General features: G+C 24.8%; 1 protein-coding gene across 1 annotated transcript in view; it reads right to left on the reverse strand.

The window, feature by feature from the left end:
• Nucleotides 1–14,721, reverse strand: part of LOC111635154 (ADP-ribosylation factor GTPase-activating protein 2-like) — a 53,662-nt gene extending 38,941 nt beyond the window's left edge. The window contains exon 1 of the mRNA XM_023380021.1: nt 14,601–14,721. Coding sequence (XP_023235789.1) covers nt 14,601–14,681 — 81 coding nt within the window. The 5' untranslated portion in view covers nt 14,682–14,721. The remainder of the gene's footprint in view (nt 1–14,600) is intronic.
• Nucleotides 14,722–14,921: the final 200 nt, after the last annotated feature.

Consider the following 14,921-nt stretch of genomic DNA (forward strand, 5'->3'; position numbering starts at 1 on the left):
TATTATTATATTATATTAGCAAATTTTCATTATTTGAGTTAAGCATCTTTAAACATGGATTAACAGAGGTCATTTATATTACGCAAATGTCAATTAATGTGGTTTTTAATTAATTAATTTGATTTAAATTCAATTATGATGTGCACCAAAAAAATGATGGTAGTATCTTAGCTGCATGCACACTGAAATCTAATTTGAATAACAACGTCATCAATGTTTGTGTCATGACATCTAGTGACGTGAAGCAATCTTGGCGCCACGAATCGGTAGTCCCATCATTGATTGGGTGGGTCATTGACTTTTAACACAGGACATATAGGGCGTTAACTGTCTGTGTTGCTCTAATCTGTGGTCAGCTTGCCAAGTAGCTTATTCAACAACTGAGTTATTGCATGGCAACCAAGTCAAATAAGGCATTCAGAATTTTGTTCATTAAACCGAACTGTTTGAAATCTGAGGTTGATTTTATATAAAATCCAATTTGAATAGCATCCTATCATAAATTATTTGGATAACTGATAATTCAAAAGATATTTTAAATGCTCACAGTTCACTTTCTAAAATATTTTTTCATAGAAAACAACTTTCTATGAAAAAAATATGGTTCACAAATTAGTTAACTGACAAATAAATACAATACATTAAGTATGGCTTGGCAAATTTTTAAATATAGGCAAAGAATAACAATCTAGTAAATGGATACAATAAATATTTGACTTAATATACTACAGGATAATCATAGATAAATGTAATTTCATTTGTTGAAAATATTTAATTCATCTAAATTAGAGCATTTCCCATAGATACCATTTAAAGGTGTCGTTGGAAAAATTAAACCCTTGTCAGTTGCTCTGAACAATAATTTGAAATATATTTCAAATATATCAAATATTTTCAAATTTATATTTCTATTTATTTCTTCACTATGGAGAATCCATGTGTGACATTTTTCATCTTATGGCCTTCCACAGATAAATTACATTGTAGCTGAGTGAACTAATGTAACTGTTTATAAAGCACACAAAATGAAAAAAAAAAACCAGTAATATCCCCCAAAAATATACCTGTAAACCTTACATGTACAGAAACTGCTGTCACACATGCATAGATCAATCATTTTCAAATTATTATCATTTTATCTTAGATGTACTGTACATGAAACACAATACAATAGGAAACCTTCATTCAATGACTACGTTTTACATTCATAATTATTTTGCTATGGAAAGTCATGATATCGGGGACATCAAATAATTGTTCCGACATTAAAACTTGTAATAGTGGTGTCAAGAATTTTCATTATATACAGTTTTGGTATCAGTGCCAATGTCATTTTTAATAAAACAATATTTAAGTTTTCAAACACACTCTTGGTGGTAAAATTTTTACAGTTCCTTTAAAGTGAATATAATGTGATAATAATTCCTTCAAACTGTTTATAATGAAAAAAATTTTGGAATAATTAGTTATGAAATAAAGCTGTAATAACAACTTTCCACAGCAAAGTAATTACAAATGTAAAACATAATCATCAAATGAAGGTTTCCTATTTTATTGTGTTTTGTGTACATCTAAGAGAAAACAGTAATAATTTGAAAACAATTGATCTACACATGAATGACGGCAGTTTCTATACTTGTAACATTTACAGGTATATTTTTTGAGCATTTAATTTAGGACAATGTCTAATGTGGATCTTTATAAGTTATTTATAATAAAAAAATGAGTACAAAATAACTACATCAATGTCTCAATATTATGTTTACAGTTTGATATTTACTTAAGTTTCATAAAGCAGCTTAAATGTTTTCATCTAACATTTATTGTGTCAAGTATAAAAGCAATGTTTGAATAACATCAAAACTATAAAACTTCAAAATCAAAATATAATATTGAAATAATTTACTCTTAAGAGTAAATAAGATTTATGTATCTTTTTTACTCTTTAAAAAAGTCAATTGTAAAATATAACTACAATAAAACATCTTTTTGATTCAAAATTCTAGTTTATTCAAAGTAGAATTTTGAATAGAACTAGATTCACAAGAATAGAAATTTAAATTTAATTCGTTTGAATCCAAAATAATTAATTATTGTACAGTACTAATCAGATAGAATTATACAAAGAAAAGGAAGTCAAAGAGAAGGCAATAGACAAGTACTGTACATATACTTTTTAAAATGTTATATTGTAGTCGGTACATACATTAATGTTAAAATGTAAAATACATATTAATTTTATAAATTTTACACATTTTGAAAAAAAACTGTGATTTCTTTTTGTTTTTGGTTGAAACATTTAGTGGAAAAATGAACAAAATTGGTTTTAATTAGCACAGATTTGGATTAGTAAGCACCAGTGTATTAAATAAATATATATATAAATAAAAAGAATCAATTATTAGGCTACAATTTTAAAAAATTGTAGACCTATAAATTCCCACTGTTGTCTGTCTGTCTTTCCATAATCTTGAGAATGGAGTTTGCTAGATGAAAGATGAAACCAAATATGGTAACCTTAGGGGAAGAAGGTCCTGATTAACTATATACAAACTTCTGATGCAAACTGTAAGTAGTGTTATTTCAATTCAAAAATTTCCCCTGAAAGGTTTTAGATAGATGGCCTGCACAACTCTATTGTCAAAGAAAAAGTATGATTTACAAGGGAAAGACACTACTAATTTGAGGTGAAGAGCATATATTTTAAATTAAATAAATTAAAAATATGATTAAAAATTTGCAGCCTAATGTCACAAATAATTGTTTGTTATAATATATATTGCCCTCCATGTTATCTATTTCAGTAATATTCAGTCTTGAATTTCAATATTCAAATATTCCCTATTGAAAAAATCAAATACTGAACTTTCTAAAATGTATCTTATCCGAAATAAGCCATTTCACTGATCCACCTGATGTTGCTCATATTCACTTCTGACTTCCTGATCTTACTAAACAAATTTCTTACTTTGATCAGTTATTTACATAAATGCCATAATGGCTTGCTTCCATCTTACTATATAAACCTAAGAACTCTGTCTGTTCTAACTATAAGTAGTTCACGACGACATGTTATATTTTATCATTTCAATATTACTATTTATTCCTTCTTTTTCTGTCAATATAAAAAGCATGCTACATCTAGTACCATAAATATTATACTATATAATAATTTTCTAAATTTCTACATGATTTTTTTTTACATTTGTATATTTTTATGTTCTGATATTTCTTCACATTTTTAAATGGTTTTTTGTAATTGTATGAAATATTTTAAAATAATTACAAATTTATTATTTTTAATGGGCCATTTTGTTTAGTTTTGTTGTATCGGGGTGGCAATTATTTTTCTTGAGACATCTCCTGCATTAATAAATAAAGAATAAAGAATACTGTATATTACTTATCCCAGTATATAGCTCATATTTTGAATTATAGCAATGTATATTTGTACTTTCAATTATTCAGAATATCTGTTTTTCTCCTTCTTTGAAAAAATCTTTCAATAATTTATTAATTTTCCTAAGGAGAGGAACTTATATTGTCTTAGTTAAAAAAAAAATATATAGTAGTATTAAGCTGTTAAATACATAAAAATAAGAGAAGACAATAAAATTACTCTGAGTTTTGTCCTAAGTTATAATGCAATAATGTAGACATTATTACAATCTATAAAAATATAATTGAAGCCCATGGGGAGGTACAGTGCTAACCCTCAGAATCATGATTCTGAGGTAATTGATTTTGAATGTTTGAAAAACAATCCTAAAAATGATGAGATGGCAGCCAGCCACATCTACAGGCAATGATCAGAGGGAAAAAATATTAACACAAACCTATTCATATGATTTTATAATTTTTTGAAACATTCAAACTTAATTAGACCCTTAGAAATGTGATTCTGAGGGTTAGTACTACAATCCCTGAGAGCTTCAATTTATTATTGAGTTTTATTTATATAGACAAAAATTTCCAAGAATATTTAAAATGAAGTTTTTCAATATATCACAAAAACTGAGTTATTGTAAATATACCACTCACCAGTTCATGACATGACATCAACATCGTGTCATGAACTGGTGATGGTTTGGTGAGTTGTATATTTGCAGTTTTTCATATCTGACTTTGTAACTGTTGCCATACAAAAATATTACAACAGTTGATGAAAAAATCTCATAATTATGCCACTTTGAATTTAACTGATGATTCATCAACATTAATTAATATCTTTAAAGATCTTTATTTTAATAAGCACAAGTTTTTAATATAAACATATGAATATTTTATTCTTATATTTTTAGTGTTAGATTATCATTTTTAAATACGTTGCAACATACTATAACATATATAGTGTATTAAATTGTTTATTAATGTCAATTTTTACTGAGATGGAAAATTAAATTGTTAGATAAAATAATGATGATAAGCTAATCTTTCTACATAATATTAATTTAAGAAATTTTCCTCAAAATGTTTAAGTGTTTTTATTTTAAAGTTTCATTTTCAGATTTTTTGGATTAGAATTTACTATTTTAGGAATTCAATGAGTATCAAAATCCATATATACTTGTTATTAAGGCTGAGGCTTATTCACAAATAATGTGGATGCAATACACAAGGAGTAAAGCTACTAACTATTTTAGATGTTTTTTTATTGCTGTCAGTTTGTCAAAGATGCATTTTGAGCCAAGCTCCTCATCAGTTTGACAGAATTTCCAAACCAGCAACAAACTTAATAGAAAATGCTACTATATAAATGGTTGAAACCAAACAAAATAATAACTGACAGCAATAAACTTGTAAAGCAGTAGCTTTACTCTTTGTGTGATTGCATCTGAATAGAGTACCATATTATTTGTGAATAAGCCTCAACCTTAATATTTTAGGAATCATATTAACATAATATAGGTTATAGATTAAAAGTTTACAATATATAATATCAGTTAGTATTATACATCTACATTAAATTTTAAAGTCTAATGATTGTTTTTGTTTTTTAAATATCACTACAACTGGTGATTTTTAATGTAATAAAATCACTTATTATAAATTATTATTATACAATTATAACTTTAGAATTAATTAACTATACAGTTATAAGCCTAAAATAACACATTCCAATCCAAAATCTAAAACTGAAAGTTAAAATTAAATTACCATTTAAGTTATCAAATATTTGAAGCTGTTTTTAGTTTGTAATTTAATACAGCAAAATATGTTTAAAACAGAATATGAAGGTACTGGCCAGAATTTTCTTTACTGGCAGGTTTCTGTTTTACAGAGGGTTGTGTTTTTATTAAGTAACTTTTATAGTTACTTAAAACTGTTGTCTTGTCCCAAATATTTTCATGATAATAAAAATATAATCTTAAAAAAACATTTAGTACTTGGTAACAAGACTTAGTCTATCAAAACCAAAGCCTGCAAGTTACAGCATTAATTAGAATTTAGAATTCTACTTTACCCATATTATGTTATGCAATTAGTTCCAAAAAGTTTCTGCATTAGACAGGTTTCTGGCTTATAAAAGCAAATTCTTCAATTCTAAGATTTATTTTCTGTTTAGATGAGTTTCAGTTTTGTAGAAGGTTCATTTTAAACAATTTTTACTATACTAAATAATAACAGTTCTCAATACAACAGTATAAAAATGAATTACACTTAGGTTCAATAAAAATTCAGTCTAAAATATTTTCTATATTTTCTATATTTTTATTATTCACAAAATTCTTTTTTGAATATTCATCAATTATCATCTTAGAGAATGTTAAATATGTTCTAAGATAAATTTTAAATATATTTATATCACTTCATTAACATTAAAAATTCTTTATGTAACAAATATGTTTATAGTTGAAAATTGTCGAAAAGCATTTTATTCTTATGCAATGTGTAAGCATATTAAAATTAAACAAAAATTTCTACCTCTATTTATTTAAAATTTTATTTGTAAGTTCATTAAAATGCCTAGTTACATATTTAAGTTATTAAAACAAAAAATGCTTTGAAAACATTGTAAATAGCTATAGTTTATTTGATCTTTCCTTAACATAAAAACCACCTCCAATTAGAAATTATTCCTTAAATTGCAAATAAAGTAGTTTAAGGTGTAAGCTTAATTTTTTTTTTTATTTTTTAAACAAGAAGTTCAAAAGTTATAATGATGTTTATCAGAATATTTTTATTGATTAATTTTAAATAATTGCACTTTCTAATTTTGACCCACATTTTCAGATTCTTTGTGAAGTTTTCCTTTCTTAACCTTGCTAAACCAATTCAAATTTCTCAATCAGTGAATGATTTTTCATGTATTTATTTTATGTAAAATGTATAAATCAGTAAATGGAAATCAAACCAAGACAATTTTGAAAAAAAAAAAAAGTTTTATTTTACTTTATTGTCAAGAAAGGTTAAGTTATAATTTCGTGTTTACAAAATTGTAAAAAAAACAACATAATTAACTGACAGTAATAAAAACAATTAAGTATTTATAGAATTATACAAAAACTTTTAAAAGCAAAGATTTTTTTACTATTAATTTGTTTCTAATCTGTTTAATATAAACAACTATAAATAAAAATTATTTTTACTTATTCAAGTGGGTCATTCTAATCAATCAGTAATCTGTGATACTTAATTTTTAATATATATAAAGATCATGGTTTTATTAAATAAAGCTATTATGTATTTATTTTATTTTTTAAAATTTTTGTATTAATTTTTTAATATAAATTCTCTCGGCATCAGTCATTTTGTTTACTCACTTTTTAAACCGAAATGTCATAATTATATATAGAAAGATAATTATTTAATAGTTACATCTTAAACATATCACCTATTTTTTTTGATTATGTTCATCTATAGATATTCTATTACATATTTTTTGTATTCTGTCACAAAATATTACATTTCATATGTAACAATGTGTTAGAACTTAAGTTTTTTCAGTATTGATTATTTTTATGTTTATTAGTAGTAGATTTATTATTTTTTCCTAATATTTATATTTATTAATAAATAATCATCTGTAAATCTTTCTGTAAATCTAAATTCATCAACAGTAATTTAATCTGCATCCTTTTATAATTAAAGATTTTATTATGTAATTCTATTTGATATAAAAGTGAGAAAAAAAAAAATTATGCATAATTGTTATTGTGTTTTGTATATAAATGTTACATTTTATTATGTTTATTATGCAAATTTACTTTGGTTTAAGATTTAATATAAATTTAATTTAAAATAATATACTGATTTCTTAATTTTCAACATTTGAAAGTATTAATTTTATAATATATTATTTGGGATATAATAACTTGGATTTTTATCCCAAATAATATATCCTTTTTAAATTATATTAGAATATTTTCTGAATGTTTTCTTTTATCAAAAAATCCAGCAATGATGCTTAACATTCCTGGAAACATTTAAAACTGCATGTGTGGCACCATCTGTTATGATATAAAAAGTTTTTTAAATAAAATATTTTTAATTATTGTAAAATGTCAAAATGTTTTAATTTGAGGTTAGGAATGGATTTTATAAAAAATTGTAAATTCTAATGAGTAAAATTTTCGTTAAGTCCAACCCTAATCAAAATATAACCCACAGCCCCCCTTATCTCCCCAGCTCCTTGATCTTTAACCACCAGAATTTAATAGCATCATTCCTCCTAATAAACAAAGCTTCCTGCAAAATTTCAGAAATTTTTGACAGAAATCACAGGAGTTATCAAGCTTCAAAGAGGATAAACAAAATCGTGTCCCCCACACAAACATCCATACTGTACATACAGAAAAAAATCCCAATTTTTTTTGTATTTCTCAATGTTTCAAGGTCTCAAGTCGAAAAAAAATATAGTCTTGGAGGAATCATTTTTTGACCAATTGCCATACTTTCCCTCTCTTATAACAGAGCTGGGAATGGAATTTTAAAAATTATTTGTATTTGTTTCAATATATGTATTAGAGAATTTATAAAAATTTGTTTTTAATTTTATTTTAAAATTGTTTCTGAATTTATTATACAATTTATATAATTTTATAATTTGTTTAAGAATTCAGAATAATTAAAAATACAAATCAGAACAAAAAACTAATCAAATTTTATTTATAAAAATCATTTAAAGAAAACACTAAGTAATCTCATTAATAGGAAATAATGATAAAAAAATGTTTTTGATTAATAATATTAGAATCAACACAATAGTCACTAATTTTACTGTTTATTGATTATCTAAAATACCTCAACAATCATGTTTTATAATGTCTAAAATTTGAAAAAGGGCTAGGATTAAATTTTGTTCAAAGTATTAATACTATATTTTTTGCCTTATAAAATGCACTATTGTATTGTATGCATCCCATTTTTCATGTTAATTTTTTGAGGAAAAAATATTCTTTGCAGGATGAATGTACTTAAAATTTATCTGAGAAATAATAAAAACAGGCATCTTATAAAGCAAAAAACAGTAGTTTAAGATCTACAATGTACTATGATCAGCAAAATAGTAAGGAAGTCAACAAGTTTGTTTGATTTAATAAATTATTAAAGATTGTGTTTAGAAGTCTGATAATGATAACAATTTTTCAGACAATGTGCATATCTTATAAAGCTTGTTTCTTGGTACTAGAGGATAAATGCTATAATATAAAAATAAAATATGTGGCACTAACTTCTTAAATTCATTCAATATAATCTCTTATTTACCATTTCATTATTCATTATGGTTATTATTGATAGAGTTGTGTGACAAGACAGTTTAATTAGAATTTTTTTTTGCAAAATTTCTACATTAAAATAAGTATATGGAGAAGGCACAATTTCCAAAAAATAAATTTATTGTTGGTTTAAAGTTAAACTTTAAAAAGTAAAGGAGACTTTAAAAATAAATTCAAAAATGTCAATGTTATTCAAGGAAAGATAAACATGATAATTACATCAAGAACAGAACAAACATGATCAGATTTGCAATGTAATTATAATTTTTGGGTTGCAATTTTCAAATTGCAACCCAAAAATTATAATTACATTGTAAATCTATGTTCCCATGTAAATCTATGTTCAGACCTATGTTCCCATTGTCATCTGTCTGTCCTTCAATAATCTTGAGAACATTAGACAGATTAAACTGACAAGTGAGATACACCAGATAGAGAAAGCTTAGGGGCTGGAGGCCCAATTAACTATATATGAACTTCTGGTCTGGAAGGCATATGATTTTTTAAATTAAAAGATGATTAAAAATTGCAGCTTGGCATTGTGATGATGTCACAATAAAAACTGCTCATTGAGATTACTTCATTGTTTTGAGCAAAAGAAAGGAACTCAAAAGATTAATCCTTAAAAATAAAGAAAAGAAACTCTAACGAAGTAATCTTTTCTGGTTTTGAGTTCATCGGTTTCTTTTAACAGTATGCAAGAAATTTTGTTATTAATTCTTTGTTCAAATGTATACGATTTTAAAATTGAATAATAGATGTTTAGTAGATATGCAATAAATGAAGTAAACAGTTTTTCAAAAAGAAATAAACAATAAAATTTGATCTCTGTTGTTTGATCTCTTTCTTATACTTGTAAATGATTAAAATTAAACTTCTAAACAAAAAATTTAAATATTTCATTTCATTTTCATTCATAGCTGGTAAGANTTGATTATCTAAAATACCTCAACAATCATGTTTTATAATGTCTAAAATTTGAAAAAGGGCTAGGATTAAATTTTGTTCAAAGTATTAATACTATATTTTTTGCCTTATAAAATGCACTATTGTATTGTATGCATCCCATTTTTCATGTTAATTTTTTGAGGAAAAAATATTCTTTGCAGGATGAATGTACTTAAAATTTATCTGAGAAATAATAAAAACAGGCATCTTATAAAGCAAAAAACAGTAGTTTAAGATCTACAATGTACTATGATCAGCAAAATAGTAAGGAAGTCAACAAGTTTGTTTGATTTAATAAATTATTAAAGATTGTGTTTAGAAGTCTGATAATGATAACAATTTTTCAGACAATGTGCATATCTTATAAAGCTTGTTTCTTGGTACTAGAGGATAAATGCTATAATATAAAAATAAAATATGTGGCACTAACTTCTTAAATTCATTCAATATAATCTCTTATTTACCATTTCATTATTCATTTATGGTTATTATTGATAGAGTTGTGTGACAAGACAGTTTAATTAGAATTTTTTTTTGCAAAATTTCTACATTAAAATAAGTATATGGAGAAGGCACAATTTCCAAAAAATAAATTTATTGTTGGTTTAAAGTTAAACTTTAAAAAGTAAAGGAGACTTTAAAAATAAATTCAAAAATGTCAATGTTATTCAAGGAAAGATAAACATGATAATTACATCAAGAACAGAACAAACATGATCAGATTTGCAATGTAATTATAATTTTTGGGTTGCAATTTTCAAATTGCAACCCAAAAATTATAATTACATTGTAAATCTATGTTCCCATGTAAATCTATGTTCAGACCTATGTTCCCATTGTCATCTGTCTGTCCTTCAATAATCTTGAGAACATTAGACAGATTAAACTGACAAGTGAGATACACCAGATAGAGAAAGCTTAGGGGCTGGAGGCCCAATTAACTATATATGAACTTCTGGTCTGGAAGGCATATGATTTTTTAAATTAAAAGATGATTAAAAATTGCAGCTTGGCATTGTGATGATGTCACAATAAAAACTGCTCATTGAGATTACTTCATTGTTTTGAGCAAAAGAAAGGAACTCAAAAGATTAATCCTTAAAAATAAAGAAAAGAAACTCTAACGAAGTAATCTTTTCTGGTTTTGAGTTCATCGGTTTCTTTTAACAGTATGCAAGAAATTTTGTTATTAATTCTTTGTTCAAATGTATACGATTTTAAAATTGAATAATAGATGTTTAGTAGATATGCAATAAATGAAGTAAACAGTTTTTCAAAAAGAAATAAACAATAAAATTTGATCTCTGTTGTTTGATCTCTTTCTTATACTTGTAAATGATTAAAATTAAACTTCTAAACAAAAAATTTAAATATTTCATTTCATTTTCATTCATAGCTGGTAAGAATAGTTTAATTAAAAATATCTTTTTTAATTTAACCAAGTTTTATTCGCTGAAATAAATGCAAACATTTTATAATAATGGACAGTACTTTCCTTAATAACTATTAAAATACAATTTATATTTATTTAATTAATTAAGTAGAAATTAGTTTTATGCTATGTTAAAAATAGACTGATTTATTATATATATATATATATATNAAAGATTCAATCTGAATTAATATTTCTGAATGATGACAACAATTCTTAGTGTCTTAACACTTGCATACAATTTGAAATTGCAGAAGAAATAGCATTTTATTTGATAATGGAAAAAAACCTGTAAAGTATTTTAATATGAGATGTGATAATTTGAAACAGGTGTTAATTTAAAAACTCAAATGTAAACAGATTTAATCAGGCTTAGAGTACTTTTAATTGCATGACATTGCAATTCTGGGTACTTATGGGTTAAGAGGATGCCAGTAGGAAATAGCGATCAAAGTTGCAATTTTGAATGAAAATATCAAAATAACAATAGACTAGTAAATTTAAATCTAAAAAGAAGAAAATTTACTGATAAGGTTGTAAAAATGAAAAAAAATTAATTAGGATGATAGATATTACCTATTTGCCATATACACTACAAAACAATTTGCATATTCAAGTGGTTTATTATTACAATTTGTGAAATTTTGTTATATCTTTATAAATCGTAATTTATTGTTTGATTTAACAATTGTATTAAATTTGACAAATAAAAAATTGCATTATTCGGAAAAAATGCTATTTCCAACTGGCGTCCTCTTAACCCATAAGTACCAAATTCTGAATGTTTCTGAAGAAGTTTGAAATGTCAAACAAAAGTACTAGGAGCTTGATTAAATATGTTTATATAAGTTTTTAATATCCATTTCAAATTATCACATGTTTGTATTTAATTAATGTGGTGTACACAAAAGCCAACCACTGCTGTATGCCATCGGGCTATATGTATAGGGTTTTTGTAGTATTGTTTGTGGTGTACACAACCTCTAATTTCGTAAACAATTTAAAAAGTAAAACTTTGACAGATAAAATGAGATCCTATTCACATGATCATAGTATGAGACAATTAGATTACTTACAGCTAATAGATCAAATTGTTGTAGGATAAGAATGGAATAAATTATTTGGAACATGAGTAACTTTAATATTTTTAATATATCAAACTGATGTTTTTACCTAATTTTCGATATTTTTTGTCAAATAGACTTGCTTTGATAAATATATAATGCTATATTCATTATTATAATAAATAGATAACTTATCTTACAAATCTGCAGCCTTTTGTGGTTTCTACTATGGTCTGGCAACAATTATAAAATGGTGTAAGTTGTTAATTTTGTTGACCTGAATTTTGAGTTATGAATGAATGTTTTTTCAATAAAGCATTATTTAAATACAATTTAAGTATATCTTTCTGTTGTATATGTATACTGAACATACATATGCAACCTGCTATATAATGTATGGATTTATGAGATACCTCTGAAATGAGATATGGTCTTCTAATTAAAAAGGATTTTTTACCTCTATTCTAGAATGTTGAAATACTTTAACTCTCTCAAACAGAATGAAAATGGAGTGATATCTAAATTTTTTATGGTTAGTCATTTCCATGAAAAATGTTTTATTAGTCTTATTACAACAAATTCTTATACAATCTCCAAAAATCTTCTTCCACCCTGTAAAAATGCAGCAATGCATTTTTACAGGGTGGAAGAAGATTTTTGCTAAATTATATAGTTATTTTGCTTCTTTAGAATATATTAAAGTCTTTCAAAATGTTTAATATAAAAATGATGCAATAGAAAATTGGACAATAGTAGTTGATGTTTCATAAAATTAGACTACACTAAACAAATGCATGAATTTGCTTATTAAGATGATAGATAAGAAAATTCAAATATTTTGAATATTTCAGATTTATTCATATCAATATCTGGTGAAATTTTCTTATATATATATTCTTTTTTAAATATCCTATGCATAAATGAATTATAGGAACAATATATCAGGTAGTTATAATTAAACCTACCTATTGACTGCTTTCTGAAGATAGATTTAATGTAAACTGGAAGATATATTCTCTAGAATGTACAGCAAACAATTCTGTAAGATATTAATTTGAGTTTTAACCATCTGAAGAAAAATGGAACCATCATTTACATCCAGAAATTTCTCCTAATGACAACACTATTCAGAAATGTGTCATTTGCATCTGGAAATATGCCTACTACTTTACCAAATTTTCTTAATAAATACTTACTAGCAAAATCATAAATAAAGCTGTAACTTTTTGAAATGTAACATTATGGAAAATTATTTTATTGATCCTACATCATCTCATGCCAACTTATCACATTATGATAAGAAATATGGTAACATCTTACATATTTTACGTTTACAAAAGCTAAACAGAATCACCATTTTATAATATATGGCGATCCCGTATGGCATAAAAACAGCTTAATAAAAATCTGACAATGCTATTACTCTTTGGTAAACAACTTTGAATACAGTAAAATTAAAAATATATTTTAAAACTGTAATTATAAAACTTCTTTCTTAATACAAGATTAAGGTTCCTTTAGCTTAAAAAATAATTTAGATAAAATGATGAAAGAAAAAGTGAATTTATAGGTTAATGATATATTATATTTCAACATATTATGCTAAAATACATACATACATACAAATATATATATATTCATGCATTAGATTAGAAAATCCAGTATTAATAATAATAATAATTTTAACAGATACAAAATAAAGAAAATATGTCATAATAAAAACAAGGAAACTGCCTCACAATTAGCTGAACATGCATTTAAAATCAACAAACAGGAAAAAATAAAACTTATCATAATTCGAAATCAAATGAAATGAATATAATAAAGAAAAAGAATTCAAAAATCAAAGATTAAGTAAATATTGAAAGTAGACAAAGCCAAATTCGGTGGCACATTTTAAGTTTTGCGGGGCCTCCCACAGTCATTGTCGACTTCGGATATTTTTCTCCCAGGGAATTTTTTATAGATTGGTTTGCAGCCTCATTGGTGGGGACCCAGGTAACTGATCTTTTTGCCCATAGAATAACACACCACTGACTAAATAATTATTTATTCAACAAATTACACCATCACAGAAATGAGAAACTGTCAAGTAAATTATGCTAAAATTTCAGCATTTCCCACATATTATTACTAATGTATACATAATAACGATGGCCCAATTTCATAATTATAATATCCATATTGTAAATGACATTTTGTGTATTTTCAATGTGTTGTAAGCTTTTATCATAAGAATTTAAAATAGAACTATAGAACAGTAATCAGGGATAATGTATATATATTTTTAATGTTGTTTTTTAAAGTTATTTCTTCATAAATTTCAAAACATTATTCAGGATTTTTAATGTAGGAATTAAATGATAAAAAATTGCCATAAATTATCATTAAAATAATCTATAGCTTTACTAGAATGCTTATGGAATAAAAGCATACCTTATTAGACGGAATAGAACGCAAACGTTTGAAAATTGTAGCGATATCTGATTTTGTCAACACATCTGGCTGATCAGACATTTTGTCTTTTGATGACGATGATTAACGATTTAGCGCCATCTGCATCTGCACGTTCGAAGAAATATTTAGGAAAATATAATCAAATAAAATGTAAATAATTAACTTAATTATAAGTATTTTATAATTATTTAAAAAATTTATATGAGAAATTAATTATATTAAATAAAATTTAATATTTTTATAAACAATTAGTTTTAATAAATTATTTACTTCGTTTAGGAGAAAAAATAGTTTTTTTTT

Source organism: Centruroides sculpturatus, unplaced genomic scaffold, assembly GCF_000671375.1.
Source record: "Centruroides sculpturatus isolate CEXI.00-Female unplaced genomic scaffold, Cexi_2.0 scaffold827, whole genome shotgun sequence".
Taxonomy (NCBI): Eukaryota; Metazoa; Arthropoda; class Arachnida; order Scorpiones; family Buthidae; genus Centruroides; species Centruroides sculpturatus.